Source organism: Coffea arabica, chromosome 2e (genome assembly GCF_036785885.1).
Source record: "Coffea arabica cultivar ET-39 chromosome 2e, Coffea Arabica ET-39 HiFi, whole genome shotgun sequence".
Classification (NCBI taxonomy): Eukaryota; Viridiplantae; Streptophyta; class Magnoliopsida; order Gentianales; family Rubiaceae; genus Coffea; species Coffea arabica.
The window spans coordinates 13,771,434-13,790,264 of record NC_092313.1 but is presented as its reverse complement, the minus strand read 5'-3'; the positions used below and the strand labels follow the sequence as shown (position 1 = coordinate 13,790,264).

The following is an 18,831-nucleotide window of genomic DNA, read 5'->3' as shown; positions in this document are numbered from 1 at the left end:
CTCGGACACTTTCTACATCAGTTTAAAGTTAATATAAAGATCAATAAAATGCACTCCAGCTTGTCAGTGAAATACTCTTCCTCTGGCCGTATTCATTTGAAAGGAATCTTTTTTTTTTTTTTTTGTTTTTGAAAAAATTTGAATGGAATCTTTAATCCAAATTCATTTTAAGACATTTCATTACTAGGCTTCATTCTCGAAAAAGTTTCATTAATAAACATGAAAAAATTTTGAGGGGACAAGAAGTATGATATTATGAATTTTTTATGTTAAAACCTGGGGTACAAAACAAAGATTTTAAAATGTTTAGGGGAAGGGGGGGCAGTGTAAATCTGTCCTTGGGGAAATATATTTTATTTGCCTTTTTTTAAAATACCTAAACCTAATGGAGCCCCATGAAAATGGCAATAACAATTATTGGATAAAATAATGACTTCCCAGACAAAAAATGGTGCCTTTTCTAATTCCATGAATTACAACTTTTGGTCCTCCGTGTTAATTTTACTTTTATCATTAGTTATTCTGTTAATTTCAACATATTCTCTTTTAGAGTGGAAATGGGAATAGTACCCCAAAACTCCTACTATGGCTTCATTCTATACTGCTTTGCATAAGTTCCTATATAACTTTAGATGATGATATTTGTATTTGGGAGTTTAAGCAATTTCTCAAGTTTCATTTTCTATTGTACCATGTGTAAATCCTAATTTATTCTTTTCAAGTTTTAATTATGACTTCAAACACTAATGGCAAAAATGCATTTTAGTTCTCAATGTACAGGATCTGAACCAAATTAATCCCCAATATTTGGGCCAAAGCAAAAATACATAGTTTGGCCGAATTGATCTCGAATGTCTTGACCTAGAGAAATGTAGCCCAAAAGTATTCAATTGTCTGCCATGTTGCATAAAAATCTCATAAAAAGTTATGATAATTACATAAAAAGCTATTAGAATGATAAATACTATAGGAAAAAAACAAAAATTACAAAAAATATAAAATAAATACACTATTTTCTATTTTGCATAGTATTTGTAAATAAAATTTACACTTATGAAGAGAAAAACACATTTTACAACTTTAGAAAATGCCCTAAAACTAGATTATTGTTTCAGGTCCTAGACTTATTATTACACCTTGTAAATAAAACAAAATAAGTTTAACAACCAAAACTTGATTATTGTATATTTTATATTACTTAATCCATGATTATAAGAAAGTATACAAATAAACAAACGGAGCACATCACATGATTTATGAATTCAGTAAATCTGCCAAATCTATCATTGTCTTCATTTGGACAGAATTTAGTACTATTACACTTATTTTACGGTTTCTAAATTTTTTCAACCTTTGTGCTTCTTATATAATCTCATTTAGTTCTTGTAATTCAACGGATTCTGCTGTTTTTTAAATACATTTTTGGTGACGTCCTGCAACTTTTCAATGCAACACCGGGGACAAATTTTGCCAAATTAAATATTTTAGGGACTATATTTGTTCAAATTAAAACATTGGGGAATAAGTTCGGCCAAAATTGAATATGTTAGGGACTACATGTCCTATGACCAAGGATCAGAGTTCAATTTGGTTCACACACTAAACATTGAGGATTAAAATTTCAATTTTCCTTAACTTCTTTTTCTTTTTTTGGCAAAAAAAAAGGTCAGTTTTCACTAACCATAGAGATGGAGGTGCTCTTAGAGATATAAGGACGGTATAATTGGTGTGAGAGTACCTAAGCTTTGAAATCATAAGGTTGCGCATATATTAAATTTCAAACATGATTGACTATAGCAAAACCTGGCTAAAGTATCAGGGCATAATTGTCGAATCTGTTCAAATAAATTGCAGTAATGACTTGGACTAAAAAACCAGGCATTAAATATTTAACTAGTACCCAACAATATTGACTTAGTTTACAGAAATTAAATTACAACAAATCGGATATAATTGGTCAAGGATCCGAAAAAAATTTGCTCCTTTGTCTCCAGGCCAATCATATTAAGTTGACCTCTGCTCTCATCCAAGAAAGTATAGCCTTCTGGTCTGAAATTACAATTTGATCATGAAGAAAACTCACAAAACATGCCTTTTGATTCATCATTTGTTGATACTTTGTTTGACAACTTGCTCAATCATTGCAGCAAACGACATCACCACTGATCAATCTGCTCTTCTCGCCTTAAAATCCCATCTCACTGCAGACCCTCGCAATCTTCTGAAAACCAATTGAACTACTTCTGCATCTACATGCATCTGGAATGGAGTTACGTGCAGTTCTCGCCATCACAGGGTGACTGCCTTAAATATTTCAAACATGGGTCTTACAGGCACCATTCCTCGACAACTTGGAAACCTTTCATTTCTGGTTACTCTGGATTTGAGTGGCAACAAATTCCAGGGAAGTCTGCCTCAGGAGATTGTTTATTTGCACAGACTTCGGGTGATCAATTTAAGTTTCAATAACTTCACTGGACAAATTCCTTCCTGGTTTAGCTTCTTAACCTGCCTCAAATACTTGAATCTGAAAAAGAATAATTTTACACGTTTGATCCCTCATTCTCTCTTCAACCTTTTAAAGCTTGAAAACTTGATTCTATCATCCAACTCCATTCAAGGAATCATTCCAGAGGAGATTGGAAATCTTCATAGCCTGAAGTATGTAGACATTGAAACCAACCAACTTAATGACTCCATACCATCTTCAGTCTTCAACATATCAACGCCAGAAACTATAGCGCTTGGACATAGCCCGTTTGGAAATCTGCCTACTGATGTATGTCTCAATCTTACAAAACTGAAAAAGCTTAGTTTGTCTTCGAATAAGTTAAGTGGCCAAATACCATCTAGCTTATCTCGGTGTTCACGACTTGAAATACTTCTTGTCCTACAACAACTTTGGTGGGCTCATTCCAAAAGAAATTTGGAACTTGACGACACTAGAATTATTATATCTTGGTGACCACAATTTTAGAGGTAGGTATAACTTTAGTCATCAACTCTGTTATAGAAATGAGTAAGTCGATGGATGAATGATACGTGCTTTTCAATTAATTATTAATGACTCGAGTTCTTGCAAATTTTTGTCACAAGTTCATTGTATTTTCACAGGTTCAATTCCAAAAGCGGTTGGTGCCCTATGCAATTTAAACATTCCGAGCTCAACTGGAGGTCTGCAAATGCTATTGACACTTTCTTTGGCAGAAAATAAGCTACAAGGATCTATTCCAGACTCGATGGGTGACTTGTCAAATTTGGTGTTCTTGGACTTATCCAATAATAATCTTTCAGGTCTAATCCCAAAGTCCTTGGTGGCACTTCAATTTCTCAGTTACGTCAATCTTTCTTTAAACAATTTATGGGGTGAAATTCCATCTGATGGCCCTTTCAAAAACTTCACGAGTCAATCATTCATGTCTAATGGAGGTCTATGTGGTAGTACAAGATTTCTTGTTCCTCCTTGCAGCACTTCCATAGATCACAAGTCAACCAGGAAGAAAACATCTCATGTAATATTCATTACCTCTGGTATTGGAGCAGCATTAATGGCTATAACCTTAACAATAGTATTTCTAATGTATCGAAACAAAACTGAGGTAGGTAGGACTGAAGGGATATTGGAGATCAGAACTGTGCAAAGGATTTCATATTATGAGCTTTTACAAGCAACTCATGGTTATGAGGAAAGCAATTTGCTTGGCACAGGGAGTTGTGGATTTTTCTACAAAGGGATTTTAAAAGATGGGATGCTAGTGGCGGTTAAAATGCTCAATTTACAAGTGAAAATTTCACTAGGGAGTTTCGAAAGAGAATGTGAAGTGTTTCGCAACGTTCGCCATCGAAATCTCCCAAAAGTACTTGGCAGTTGCTATAATAATGATTTCAAAGCTCTAGTTCTTGAATTCATGCCTGATGGTAGTCTTGAAAAGTGGTTGTATTCCCACAACTATTTCTTGGATATAATGCAGAGATTAAACAGAATGATAGATGTGGCGCGTGCAATTGATTATTTTCATAATGGCTACTTGATACCATACCAGTGATTCATTGCCATTTGAAGCCTAGTAATGTCCTGCTAGATGCAGAAATGGTTGCTCATGTAACCGACTTTAGCATCGCGAAATTGATGGATAAAGACGACAGCATCGTCTACACAAGAACCCTAGCCACCTTTGGTTATATTGCACCGGGTAAAGTCTAAAACTAACTCTTCAATTCTTTTAAATTCCAATTTTGCTTCAGGTCCTTTGCAACAGAGGTCATGTAATTGATTCTTTAAATATAATGGATTACCACTGCAGAATATGGTTTGGAAGGACTAGTATCAAGGAGGTGTGATGTTTATAGTTTGGAATCATGTTGATGGAAACTTTTACGAGAACAAAGCCCAGTGATGAAAAGTTTACAGGAAATTCGAGTCTCAAAACTCTGGATAAAAGACTCCATGCCGCATAGTGTATAAATGAAGTTCTGGATGCTAACTTACTAAAGCCAAATGAAGGGAACTTCACAGGAAAATTGGAGTGTGTTTCTTTAGTTATGGAATTGGCTATGCATTGCACTGCAGAATCTCCTAAAGAAAGGATCGGCATGAAAGATGCTCTTGCAGCTCTAGAGAAGATTAAGGTTCAGTTTTAAAACTCTGCTTTCTAGATTTGATTTTTTGTAGTTGACAGTTCGAAGTCCTAATAGAGCACCAATGCCTGTAAATCATTTTCCTTGCCACTTAATAAAACGTTTTGGTAGATCTCGAAATAACAGCATCCTTTTGAATAGAAGGAAAAAAATTTAGTTTGATGGGATTCAGACCTCTGATGCCAATAGTCAATCAAGATTCAATCATGAACCCCACTCTAGTACCAGTTTATTGGGTTTCAAATGCGGAATAAATCACTATTGAAAAATTAAGTACACAATAATTTAATAATAAACAAATCACTAATATAAAAATAAACAATGCAAAAATTTAACGTGGTTCCTTATTGAGTCTACTTCCATACAAAATAAAGAACCCACCTAAAAGAAATTAAGCTAATTTGAAGAGAATCCAATAGAGTAAAAGTGCACGCCATCAATAATGGAATTACCTTTCAAGTGCTCAGCAGAGTAACCTGAGGAGAGGATACTATTTTTTTTTTTTTTTGTCTGTAACGGTAGATGTCCTATAACCTAATCTAGCCTAATCTAGGGGGAATGGGCAAAGGGAGATGGTCAACTAAGACCAGCCACATATTGTGACAAATTTTTGAGGGAGGTCAGGGGTTCACCAAAAAAGGTGATGACCACTGGACCAAATGGCCAGTGGCTAGAGGATACTGATTGGAGATGTTCTAACTTCACTTTAAAAAAAAATAAAAATAAAAAAAAATTCTCCACATTAAGAGCTAACAAAAGCCCCAAAAATAGTACGCATAAGAGAAATTTAGAGTGATATAGCTTGATGTCATAGTAAATATTCCCACATTTAGACCAAATATAGGTGCAAATAATTTAGGCTAACAGTGATAACATCATAACTGATCTTTTGATTTTATATGAGCTAAGTGGTTGTAGACTTTGTTTCTTCTCTTGTAAAACAACTAACAAATGTTGTCCTCTAATGCATGTATATAATTCTCCCCTTTACTCGTACATTTTTTCTTGGTATGTTATTTATTGAATTTAATCAAGATAAAGTTCTCTTTTTGGTAACACTGGTTCACTTCAGTTCCCTAAACAACTTAGCATAACCAAACAGAGAATCTGCCACCCGACCTTTGGCCCGGTGGTCACCACCAAGACTATAAAGTCCCGGTGGCGTGGGAGGTTAAGGGTGAACCCTTGATCTCCCACCAAAATTTTGTCACAATATGTGACGACTTTAATTGGTTTTTTTCGATAGAGTCTCTACTTACATCGAGTCCCCCTCCTCCCTAGATTAGTTATAAGAATTCTACCTTGCAACAAAAAAAAAAAAAAAAAAAAAAAAACCAAACAGAGAATCTGTGCCAACTGAGCTTGTTTATATTGTGTACAAGTAAATAGTTTGAAAGGACATATATTTAGGTCTAGGACGACTTTTGCTAGAAACTTCCTGGTAAGTGGAAGCATGTTCTTCTTTACTTGCCTCACATGTCAATAGACTTTTCCTTTGAGGTAGCTCTACCACCCCAGTCTTGGAAACTTTTTAACTAATCTCTATGTCAAGAATTGCAATGTTTCACTTTAATATTATCTACATGAATTCTATTAGACTTGACTTTTTTTTTGTTAAAACAAAAAAAAAATAAAAAATCAAAGGATGCTGGCAGAAAGTCCATAAGATCAAAAGACTCCAACAAGAAGGACGTTGTTATTATCTCTAGCTAGTAACTATTATATCAGTGTCCTCAGTACAGTCAATACTTAACCATTCTTTAAATTAAAATGGTGCATTAAAGGCTGATAGCTGAAGCTTGATTAAGTACATTCTTTATAAAAATGCTTCACCAATTCTCAGATACTTCATACTTGCACATCTCTGTTTCCGTTCCACACCCCAAGTCCAATAGAGTTTTATATTCTCACAATTTTCGTTCCGCGTATAAATGGACAACTCAAATTAGGTAAGGATATTAAAGTTCTGATATGTGATGATTCAAAGAATCCCAAAAGACTGGTGATGTAGAACAAAGGGAAGTGACAGTTGCCAACAAAAGCCATGCTTTCACTTAACTCTTTTAAACGGCTTGTAGGATATAATTGTTGTAAAGGAAGAAGAACAAATGACAGCTACTACTCTTTCTGTAGTTTAGAGAGGAACCGAAGCAACCTGATGCATTCATTTGTAGAAACGAAACATTTATTGCAATCTTAATACATGATAAGGCTAAAAGATACATAATCAGGTCCACATAAAAAGTAACCAAGAACTTGGTCAAAATTCAAAGAAAGCAAAATAAAACCAATTATCTATTATGCCCCAAAACTGAAAGTCCAAATTCGGCATATATAATGACACCTATGGAATCAAGTACATAACTCTTGAGCCTTCAAAATAATCAAGCTTTTGAATTATATAGCAATATCTGTTTGATCTGGTCAAAACATTGTATCTGATCCACTCAAGGTCTGAGAGTTGGCTACAAGAAATAGTAGACCATGAGTGCAAACAAATAAGGAAAGTAACTTCCTATATTGAAAGATAAAATTTGCACAAAATTGCTAAGCACTTACTGTCATAAGAAGCTGGTGTTTAATCTTCTTCAAATTTGCTAAAACATCTTTCATGTTCATCCTTTCTCCTGGAGATTCTCTACAGCAGTTTAGAGCCAAATTCATGATCAATAAAACACACTTCAGCTTGTGAGTGAAATGCTCATCCTCTGGCCTTATTAAGTTCGCATCAACGACTTGAAGTGCATCAGGAAGACAATCTTCTACCCAGCTTTTAAGGCTTAAATCTCCTGAAAACATTTCATCACTAGGCTTCATCCTGGAAAAAGTTTCAATCAAAACTATTCCAAAACTGTATACATCGATTCTTGTTGAAACCATCCCCTCGGATCCATACTCTGTCGTAAGATTACAATAGTCAGAATAATAGAATTAGTTAAAAGATTAACAACAGATGAACAGCATCGTAGAAATAAAGAAAATGTAGACAGCAAAAGCTAAATGCTTAACCTGGTGCAATGTATCCCAGCGTTGCGAGGGTGTTGGTATACAAAATACTTTCTCCTTGGCCAAACATTTTTGCTATACCAAAATCACTTACATGAGCAGCCATATCTTCATCAAGCAAGATATTACTGGGCTTCAAGTCACAATGTACCACAGGAGTATCACAACCATAATGGAGATATTCCAATGCACAAGCAACATCAATCATTATGTTTACTCTTTGAAACATATCTAAAAAATGGTTGTGAGAGTACAACCACTTCTCAAGACTCCCATTGGGCATGTATTTGAGTACCAAGGCTTTAAAATCAGGGTTAGAGCAGCAGCTGACCACTTTTGTAAGATTTCGATGGCGTAAACTCTTTAGTGCCTCGCATTCTCTATCAAAGCTTTTTAATGAATCTTCCACTAGCAAGTTGAATACCTTGATAGCCACAACAGTGCCATCGCTTAGGATCCCTTTGTAAACAGAACCATAGCTCCCTTCTCCAAGCAAATTGCTTTCATTGTAGTTATCAGTTGAGCGCAAAAGGTCATAGTATGAAAATCTATCATATTTTGCCATTGACATCAACTCTGATCCACTCTTTGGTTTCTTTAGCCACCTTAGATTCAATAATGCTCCAATTGCTATTATCAGTATTGCTGCAATCCCTGACACACTAATGACAAGTAGAAGCACCTTTCTTTTGCTTGATCTTCTAATTGAATTACTCTGACATGGTGGAACACTAAGCCTTGGGTCACCACAGAGTCCTTCATTGTTCATGAACAATTGACCTGTAAAGTTTCTGAAGGGACCATCTCTAGGAATTTCGCCACTTAATCTATTAAAAGAAACATTGCATTCCTTAAGAGATTTGAGTGCCTCCATTGACTTGGGTATCACACCAGAGAGATTATTGTGTGAAAGGTCCAAGAATTCCAAGCTGACCATATGGCTAAATGATTCTGGTATGGAGCCCTGCAAATTATTTCTCGCCAATGAAAGGTTCTGTAAAACTTGTAGCATCCCAATTGTAGTAGGAATGATGCCTGACAATTGATTAGACGAGAGATCCAAACTGTACGTTGCTTTGAGGTTCCCGATCTCTAGAGGTAGTGATCCACTTAAGAAATTTGATGAAAGTTTGAGAATTTGGAGATCTTTCATGCTCAATAGGGTAGCAGGTATCATAGAAGTCAACCTATTGGTGTCCAAGTAAAGCTCTCTCAAATTTGTCATATTTCCTAAGCATTCTGGGATACTACCAAAAATTTGATTTTGGCTCAAGTCTAACAACCCCAAACTATGTAATCCACAGAAAATGTCCAAGACATCTTTTATTTGATTGGAGCCCAAGTACAGCACCTGAAGATTTGGCAGACTATGCATAGTTCTTGGGACAGATCCAATCAATTCATTACCTGAAAATTCTAGTAGCACTAAACTGCTCAAATTGCTGATTCCATCTGGGATGTTTCCTTTGATTTTACAACTGTTTGCGCTTATGGCTTCAAGTGAAGTCGAATAGTTAGAAAAGGAAGCTGGTAGAAAACCATTTAGAGGATTATTATCCAACACTAAATATGTCAAAGTTCTGCAACTCGTCAAGAAAGTGAAAATGCTCAATTCTGAGGATTGACTTGACAGCTTGTTGCGAGCCAAGCCTAGAAATTTTAGATTTCTTAAACTTCCTAAAGAGGTGGGGATTGAACCTGTGAGCTCATTATTGTAAAGCCCCAAAAAAACTAGCTTAGTAGCATTTGAGATGGTGCTAGGTATAACTCCGCTCAAGTAATTGTCATCAAGAAGAAGAGACTCCAAATTGCTTAGCTTATTACTCGCTGTCAAAGGAATAGGTCCTGAGAATTTGTTCTGATTAAGTTCAATATGTTGGAGAGATGAAATGTTAAAAATTGCTGCCGGTATGGAACCCGATAGTGTATTGTTGTATAAATAAAGCTCCTCCAATCTGTGAAGGTTCCCAATATTTTCGGGTATTCCACCTGTAATATGGTAATTGAACTGCTTTTGCGTTAGCATACAATCGGCAACTTTCCCTTGGCGATGCCTAGCAAGGTTCTAAAATTTAAATTTAAAAAAAAAATCTTTTAGAATAATAGAAAGTTATAGGTCTTCCCAAATCCTTCCAGCAAGGCTTTAAAACTAACCTCTTTGAACATAGGCCTAAGTTATCCTATAGATCAAACTGATGTGGAGTTTTAAAGACAGTCCACGCAATTGAGACCTTGTCACTAGGAACGAAGACATACCTGTCAATTTGTTGTTATGAAAGTCTAAAGCCGTCAACATAAGTAAATTCCCTATTTCAGCTGGAATTACACCTGCAAAATTGCTATTTTTATGAGTTTGATTTGACTTGTAATGAAACAATGTAGTAACAAACAATGATGAGATTTTAACTTTCCAAATGCATTAATTGGAAATAGTCGTGATCCTTTTATCCTATAAATCCAATCGCATGCCGAGCTTTGCCTATGGTTTAAGCAATCAAGAACTTGTCATTAGGAGCAAAGGCATACCTGTCAACTTGTTGTCGCGAAAAGTTAAAATCGTCAACATAGTAAGATTCCCTATTTCATTTGGAATTGCACCTGCAAAATTGCAACTTTTATGAGTTTGAATTGACTTGTAATGAAAGTATATAATAACAACGCTAAGGAGATAATTGAATTCTCCAAATGCATTAATTGAAAATGATTATATATAGAATGTCTATAACATAGCAGGGGCAGATTTAACCGAACATAGATCAGGTTTTACGGTCATGCTTGTCGATCACAGTGTTTAAATCCAACTAACAGAACTATTGAATACAAAAAAGTACCCAATGAATACAAAACTGATTTTTAAGCATAAATCCAATCGCATGCCGAGCTTTGCCTATGGTTTAAGCAATCAAGAACTTGTCATTAGGAGCAAAGGCATACCTGTCAACTTGTTGTCGCGAAAATTTAAAATCTTCAACATAGTAAGATTCCCTATTTCATTTGGAATTGCACCTGTAAAATTGCAACTTTTATGAGTTTGAATTGACTTGTAATGGAAGTATATAATAACAACGCTAAGGAGATAATTGAATTCTCCAAATGCATTAATTGAAAATGATTATATATAGAATGTTTATAACATAGCAGGGGACGATTTAACCGAACATAGATCAGGTTTGGCCATTTTACGGTCATGCTTGTCTATCACACTGTTTAAATCCAACTAACAGAACTATTGAATACAAAAAAGTACCCAATGAATACAAAACTGATTTTTCCCTACTCATTTAACGCACTAAATTCTATTTTTAAGCATAAATCACTAAATTAACAAAGAAAATTAGATAAGAGCTTTTTCCTATTGAATTCCTAAAAATGAGTGCTCCATTAAATCAAGGAAAAGGAACCAATTTCTATTTTGCCAAAAACTAGTGAGACATTACTAAAATTCAACAAGGATTTACACCAAAAAAAAAAAGAGAAGAAGGTATCAAATAAAAAACTATTCAAGAAATAATAGCTGGACAAGTATACGAAAACCTAAAATGTATGACAAGAGCACAAGGCAATTGTTGTTTCTTATTATTTTACTTGCATTTTGTATCATTAAGTTGTAGTTTCAATTAGTAAGTCTAGTTTGCCAATTGGCCATTAGTGATCGGTTGCTTGTACAGAGGAGTTCAAATCCGTTAGGATTTTGGATCTTACATGTTGATTTATTGTCCAATGTAATTCTTGCAACATCTATAAATTGGTACAACTTTGGTATAAATTTTGAGTTTGTGATTTATGCAACTAAAATTTGTGCAAAAATCATGATCACACCAAAATTGTATCAATCTACGCCAAATGTTATTGGGTTTACACAGCTAATTTGAACTTGATTTCTGAGGGCCCAAATCCGTTAGTGTAACGGGATATCGATTGTAATCAAAATAGAATTAGTCCTCATTTCTTTCTCTATCCTGAATCAATCAACTGCTTTGTGCTTTCTTCCTCTTTCTATTACTCTACTTAATTTTGTTCTCAATTCTTTTTCTTTTTATTCTAAAATTACTAAATTGAGCTCTAAAGACTTAGAGGCCTGACACGGTATCGTCCCATGGTCCCACGACCGCCGTTCCAAGACCCTACAGTAGCATCTTCCTTTTGTCTTACTTTGGACAATCAATAGAGTTGGATTAGTCCAACTTCGACCCGTTTGCCCCGAAAAAGGTCAATGAGGCGTATATTTAATAAAATCGAGCAGAGTTTAGGTCTAAATAATATGCCCGAATCGAATATGAGTCGAGTTTGAATTTTACTAGACTCAAACCCAATTAAGATTTGGCTCTTGCATATTTATAACTATATATAAAATATATAATTGTATAGTAAATGATATATGTAATATATAATTATACATACTATAATGTAAAATATTAATACATTATATATAAATCTATATTAATTCATAAATATTAATTATACATTATATATATTTAATTGTGAGATTGGAGATTGGATCAAGTCTGATTTGAACTCGAACCTCATATTAAAGTATGAGCTAAACTTGAACCTTCTAATTCAAGCCCAAACTCAAAAGTTTAAAAGCCCAAAAATCCTATTTATTTTCTAAGTCGAGTTTAGACCTTCTTTTTTTTTTTTTTTTTTAGTGTAAGTGGGAGAATCGAAACCTTTCACTCACACACCCTTCTCCAAACCACTCAATCCATTTCTCCCCCAAATCAAATTTGGACTTGTCAAAACCCAACTCATGAAGTCTGATTGATGCTCCTAGGCTGCAAGTCTCCAATCTAACGGATTTCTATTCTCACACAACCACTAGATTCGGCTTTCAGTCGGCTTTTCGTGAGAAAGTGAACCTCAAATTTTTTGTAGCATTTTCAATCAAAGCAAGAATATATGATTAAAAAACTAATTATAAAAAAGTACCAATTCATCATTCCAAAGTTACTCTTTTTTTGTGGTCCCTAACTCACCAAGATAAACTATTTTCTTCTCAACAAGGATCAATAATGGTTTTCGACTTATAGGTAAAGCATCTTACCAACTGAACCTGCTACGTTATTGTTATGATAAACTAATTAAAAATTCCTTAACATTTGAAAACTTGACTAATGTGGTAATTTAATAGAAATATTTCTTAACCAAGTTGAGAGATCCTTTAATATTTTTTGGTAATAATATGGACAAAAAATATAAAAAAAAGTTCAACTTCTGAATATTTTATGAAATGCATAAAAAGCATTTGAAAATACTGCAAAGATGAATAAAATAACTTTTTTGCACCTTGAAAACATCTCAAATGAATTTTAAATATGATTATGAATAGTTTCTCTTCTTTCTAATTTTCAAGCCATCGAGTTGGAGAAATAAAAAGTATGGACACTAAACAGTCTATAAAATTTCTTAAATTTACTCAAAACATAGTACATAAAAGGAAAGATTTCTTTTATTTGGTACTCTATGAGCATATTAAAAAATGAAGATAAGCCCAATATTAAAGTTCTAAAAACAAAACTGACCCCCTAAATTGCAAAATTTTTGGGTCCATTCCTTTCGCCAAAAAAAAAAAAATCTACAACTTGTTATGTGATCTTAGACCACCAAATAGACAAATCCCAAAGAAAAAAAATTACTTTTGTAGCTTGAGAATATCTTAAATGAACTTTTATTAATTGTTTGCGGATTAAATGAATATGCTGCTTATGTTTTTAGTTGCCATAATTTATCATAGCAGACTTGCATCTTCATGTTTTTTGTTTTTGTTTTCAAGTCTTAATTAATATAATTGTAACTGTGTAAAATAATAGTGTAACAAACGGCATTGTTAGAAAGAAATTATTTTCCTTTCACTAGAATAAGTGGTTTAATCATATATTTTGATTGGGTTGAAAATATTACAAAATTTTAAAAATGGGAGAAACAACTGATATTTTTAACCTTAGAAGTTAGAATCACAGTGATACTGTTAGTAGCAAAATTAATAAAGTCAAAACGTGCGCCAAGGAGAGTTACCACTTACCAACGTGCACGCTGCTTCTTCCTGCTATTGTTGGAGCTCTCCTGCTTCAATGGGGTAGTTTTTTTACAGTGGTTTGTGAGCGTCTACTTCCCCGATTACTTTTCCTCGGTCAAATTTCTTTGTTTCATCTTGTTTTGCGTGATCTGGTGGGATCTTTGAACTAGACACTTATGGCTCCTTTTTCAGAACTAGTGCCTATTTTGCATACTAATTCAGCGAAAGGAAGACATGCAATGGTTCCTTCCAAGCGAATTCAATGGCCTGATGTTGGGAATGGGCGAAATTTGCTAATGGTTATGAAAGGGAAGGACGATAATGAATTTCCAACTCTAGTTGAAGCGCAAGGTTTGCGATAGGTGGATTGTGGGGAATCTAGTGCAGGAAAACAAAGGGATCTGTTGACAAGAGATTTGTGTGTGCAAGTTGTCAAATCCAAGTCTTCTTACAGAGGTATGCATCTTAATTTTGATCCTCTGGAAAAGACTGCTAATGAGCATTTGTCTCTGGTAAAATTGGATCTGGATGATGTACTTGAAGGCATCAACAAATGGAAATATGCAGTAGTTGGGTTTATGGTGGGAACTTTGCCTCCTTTCTCTGTAATCAAAAAATTTGTTGATACGAAGTGGAACCACTTGGGAAAAATGGAAATTTTCTGTGCTAAGCAGGGGATCTTTGTGTTTAACTTCTCTGACGAGGCTAGTAAAAATGAGGTACTCGAGCAATCACCCTGGCTATGGGGTAGTAAAATGCTTTTCTTAAAGCCTTGGAGTCTGGATTTTGATCTGTCTAAGGATATCTATTCCACTGTGCCCATTTGGATTCGATTTCCTAGTTTGAAACTGGCAAATTGCACTGTTATACCCCTAGTGTTCTTAGCAAACTAGCTAGTGTTGTGGGAAAACCACTATATACTGCTCATCATACCGCAGCTCAAACAAGAGTTGGATTTGCTAAGGTCTGTGTTGAATTAGATATAAAGACAGCAAGACCTACGAGCATCCCATTTGTCAATGAATTTTGGAGGAAGGATTATTAGCAAGTGGAGTATGAGTGGGTATTATCCAGTTGTAACCACTGTTGGAGTTTTGGACATTAGGCAAATAAATGTCTGTCAGTTCCCCAGGTGATTAAAAAATGGATGCCCAAACAGAAAGAAGAGACAATGGTTGGTGTAAAGAACAGTAAACCTACTATCCAAGAAGAAAAAAGAATGATTGTTGCAAAGGCTGGCAAGTCTATTATGGAGCTTGAACAGAATCATGACAAAGGGAAAGATGTGATGGATCATAAAATATTGGAAATGGCATTACCAAAAGAGAATAGTAACATGATCCCTGAGAGTGGTTGTAGTGAGCCAGTTGCTGATATGATGGGAAAGTCAATTCCTATCAATGGTATTGAGATTGCTCTACTAATTGCAAATAGTTATTCTTCTTTATCGAGTTGAGAGGATATTGATAGTAATATTACTGCAAAAAGTTCAAAAAGTGTAAAGTTGAAGCAGAGGCGGAAGGGAAAGTGTAACAAGATGCCTATCTCATCATAAAGTCATATGTTGGAATATTAGAGGTCTCAATATACTTGTAAAACAAATAGCTATGTAAAAACTAATATCTGAATTACATGTGGATAGTATTGGCATTTTTGAGAATAAAGTCAAAATGCATAACATAGATAATGTGATGCAAAGATGTATGCCTGGATGGAGCTATTTTCATAGTGCTACTAGTAATACTGCTGGTAGAGTCTTGTTTTGGTGAAATGGGACAAATGTGCAGTGGCAACTTTTTAAAATGCACCATGAAGCAATCACTTGCTTAGTACAAGTTGTGACCTTAAAGATCCCTTTTATGGTAACTATGGTATATGGTATGAATAAACCTGCAGATAGAAGACCTTTATGAAGTATTTGATGGAGTTGAACCAGCAAATAGGTGGTAATCCTTGGGCGATCCTTGGAGATTTCAATGCTCTAAGATCTGCTGAGGATAAATTTGGTGGTTATGATTTTGACTTTAGGTAAAGAGAGGAGTTTAATACCTTTATTGAGACGATGGATGTAGATGAAGTTCCTAGTATAGGACTATATTATATTTGGTGTAGTTTGATAGATGATGGAGTTAAAATATATAGTAAATTTGATAGGGTGTTTGCAAATGATGCATGGTACTCCTCTTCTAGGAATGAAAGTTGAATTTTTGCCTCCAAATGTGTCTGATCACTCTCAAGTTTCTGTCAGAACTGTAGATACTATAGACTTTGGTCCCAAGCCCTTTAAATTTCACAGTTTTTGGTTGAAGCATGAGCAGTTTAGTGATGTGCTAAGGGCTTCTTGGTCACTTGTTGTTGTTGGTAATCCACTCAAAAGTGTGTGAAAAGCCTAGAAAATTGAAAGTTGAGCTCAAACTCTTGAATAAAAAGCACTTCAGTAGTACCAGTGCCAGAATGCTGCAAAAGAAGGCTCAATTGGATAGCATTCATGTTGCTTTCCAATCAGAACCTAGAAATAGTGAGCTGATCTAGAAGTGTAAGTCAGCAACTAATAAGTTTGCAATACTAGTGATAGCTGAGGAGCAATTTTTCAAAGAAAAATCTCGAATTCAGTGACTAAATATGGAGGACAGAAATACTATTTTTTTCTCTAGAAAAATGAAGAGCAATATTGCTAGAAATAAAATCCTGTCCGTAATCACAGATGCTGGAGAAAGAGTAACTGATTATGAGTTGATGAAGGAAATAGCAGTTCAATATTATAAGAATCTTTTTAGTTCTAAAATCAAGGTATCTATTAGAGATGATCTCTCCTATTATCTCTGATGAGTAGAAACAACAATTGCAAACACCTGGCTTGAAGAATGGGAAATCACCTGGACCAGATTGATAAGCCAGCGAATTCTTTAAAGGCAGCGGGGATACAATTGGAAGGGAGATTGCAGATGCTATAAAGTTCTGTTTTGAACAATGTTATATGTTCTATCCCCTAAACAGTACTTCTGTACTTTGATTCCAAAGGTGAAGGATGCTATGCATATGAAGGACTATAGATCTATTTCCTACTTTAATACACTTATACGAGTGTATTGCTGCAATGCTTGCTGTTAGATTGAAGAACGTGCTTCCCACGTTCATTTCAACTACTCAAAATGCTTTTGTGAAAGGCAGACATCGATCTCCCCTTCCAACAATTGATGTTGCTTTAGCAGATAGTGTTCTTTTAATGCATGAATTGGTAAGAGAATATCAGAGGAAAGCCAAGATTTGTCATAAAAGTGGATTTGATGAAGGCCTGTAATGTTAAAGGGTTAAGACCCATGCGAAAAGAGTGTTTATGTTATAAATCTATTTGACAAACCTTAGGATCTGATACGTTATTTAATCAAACCTCAAAAGAGGTAAATGTAATTTACCAAAGAAAATATGCACGCTCGTGCATAAACGTGAATGTTTATGTGGGCGTATGTGAATCCCAAAATCCAAAATGAAATCCACAAATAATAATCATAATTTATACACGACACGCACTATACCAAAATAACTAGAACTCCTAACAATTATACTCTAAACTAAGACACCAATTTAAAACTCATAAAATTACCTTACACTTGTACTAAACACTTGCCGTCCATTTATACATGCACTAAGTTACCACAATTAAGGCGGTGCTGATTTCCTTCGGGAAGATTCTAGAAATGTAACTTGCATCTAGACTAATCTAGACTAATAGAGAGAGGCTGGGCTTTCACATCACTGCCTATCAAAACCGCAAAAAAAAAAAAAAAAGGACAAATGTTGGTATAGTTATTATGTTTCTATGAAACCTCCATAGAGAAGAACAGAAGCATAAGCTTACTAGATATCTATGAAGCATATACAAGAACAGAAACATAAGCTTAATCTATACTTAAAAGATAGGAATGAAAGCAGTCACTAATGCATTTTACCTGTTAAATTGTTCATCTGCAGGTGTATTTGCTCCAGCATTGTCAGGTTCCCAATTCCCATGGGTATCGGTCCAGTGAAATGGTTCCCAGACAAGGAAAGATACCGAAGCAGTGAACACTGAGACACCGTTGAAGGTATTCGACCGATCAAATTGTTGTACGCTAGATTAAGCCATGTAAGTTTCTTAAGGCGCTGACAGATGTCGTCCGGAAGAATGCCATATAGGTTGTTATTCCAGAAGGCAATGTTTTCCAGTGAGGAAATGTTGAATACATGGAGAGGCAAAGGACCGGAAAGCGGATTATTCTCAACAACCAAAGTCTTCAAATTATGAAGATTCTGAAATTCTGTTGGAACGGTCCCCTCAATGGAATTGAAAGACAGACATAGCGTCTCCAATTTTGACATGTTAGAGATGGAAGGCGGGATAGAACCCGAAAAGCTATTGTTTCCGAGAGACAGGAATTGGAGTTTGTGTAAGTAACCAAACCAGGAGGGAAGCTCTCCACTGAGATTGTTGGTCCTAAAATTAAGGTATCTCAATCTGCGCAAGTGAACTAACTCAGGGGGCAACTCTCCATGGAAATTGTTCCTGCTAATGTTAAGGGAAACCAGAAAGGACAGGTTCCCAAGTTGAGGAGGTAAGGTACCAGTAAGGTTCATCTTTGAGATATTCAAGGCAGTCACTCGGCGGTGTCGAGACCCGCAGGTGACCCCTATCCAATCACAGACGGAGGAGGTAATGGACCAGTTTTTTGCCAAGATTTCTCGAGGCTCTGAATTGATCATGCGATCTCTTAGCGCAAGAAGCGCTAATTGATCCGTTGTAACATTACTGTTGCCGGCAGCCATCATGGCTAACGAAACTAAGCTAAAATTTATCAAGAAAAGGTAGTGAATTTTGCCCATGGCCTTGCTCATTGATCAAGTTGAGATTTTTTTTGACTGAAACTCGCATGAATTAGTGTCAGCAGCAAAATCATATATACTGAAGACGAGCGTGGAAGTCTTCATGACACAGTAACACACACGTGGAGGTGGGGAACATCAATTAACTATGATAACATCAATAGGAGTCATCGTCCCAAGATAGATTGTGAAATTTTCATTTTCATCCCTTAAATGTTTTAAAGTTTTCAAAGTATTTTTTTTTTTAGCTAAAATATTTGCTTCTGCACGAAACTTTGCAAGATCTTTTTATTATACCATCTAGTTCATAT

The 18,831-nt window shown here is 35.1% G+C and overlaps 1 protein-coding gene across 1 annotated transcript; it reads right to left on the bottom strand.

Moving 5' to 3' along the window:
* Positions 1 to 6,771: 6,771 nt before the first annotated feature.
* On the bottom strand, positions 6,772 to 18,548 carry LOC113731095 (uncharacterized). The gene is made up of 7 exons (XM_027256161.2): positions 17,611 to 18,548; positions 10,579 to 10,650; positions 10,171 to 10,242; positions 9,901 to 9,972; positions 7,648 to 9,633; positions 7,198 to 7,535; positions 6,772 to 7,103 (listed from the first exon to the last, which is right to left on the bottom strand). Exons 1-7 carry the CDS (start codon positions 18,530 to 18,532, stop codon positions 7,086 to 7,088), a joined length of 3,480 nt encoding a protein of 1,159 aa, XP_027111962.2. The 5' UTR covers positions 18,533 to 18,548; the 3' UTR covers positions 6,772 to 7,085.
* Between the last annotated feature and the right edge of the window lie 283 nt (positions 18,549 to 18,831).

Coding starts and splice junctions, on each gene's coding strand:
- LOC113731095 (XM_027256161.2), bottom strand. CDS start 18,532: ATGAGCAAGGCCATGGGCAAAATTCACTACCTTTTCTTGATAAATTTT. Junction 9,634..9,900: donor TCATAACAACAAATTGACAG/GTATGTCTTCGT, acceptor ACCATATTACAG/GTGGAATACCCGAAAATATT. Junction 7,536..7,647: donor GCTGGGATACATTGCACCAG/GTTAAGCATTTA, acceptor ATCTTACGACAG/AGTATGGATCCGAGGGGATG.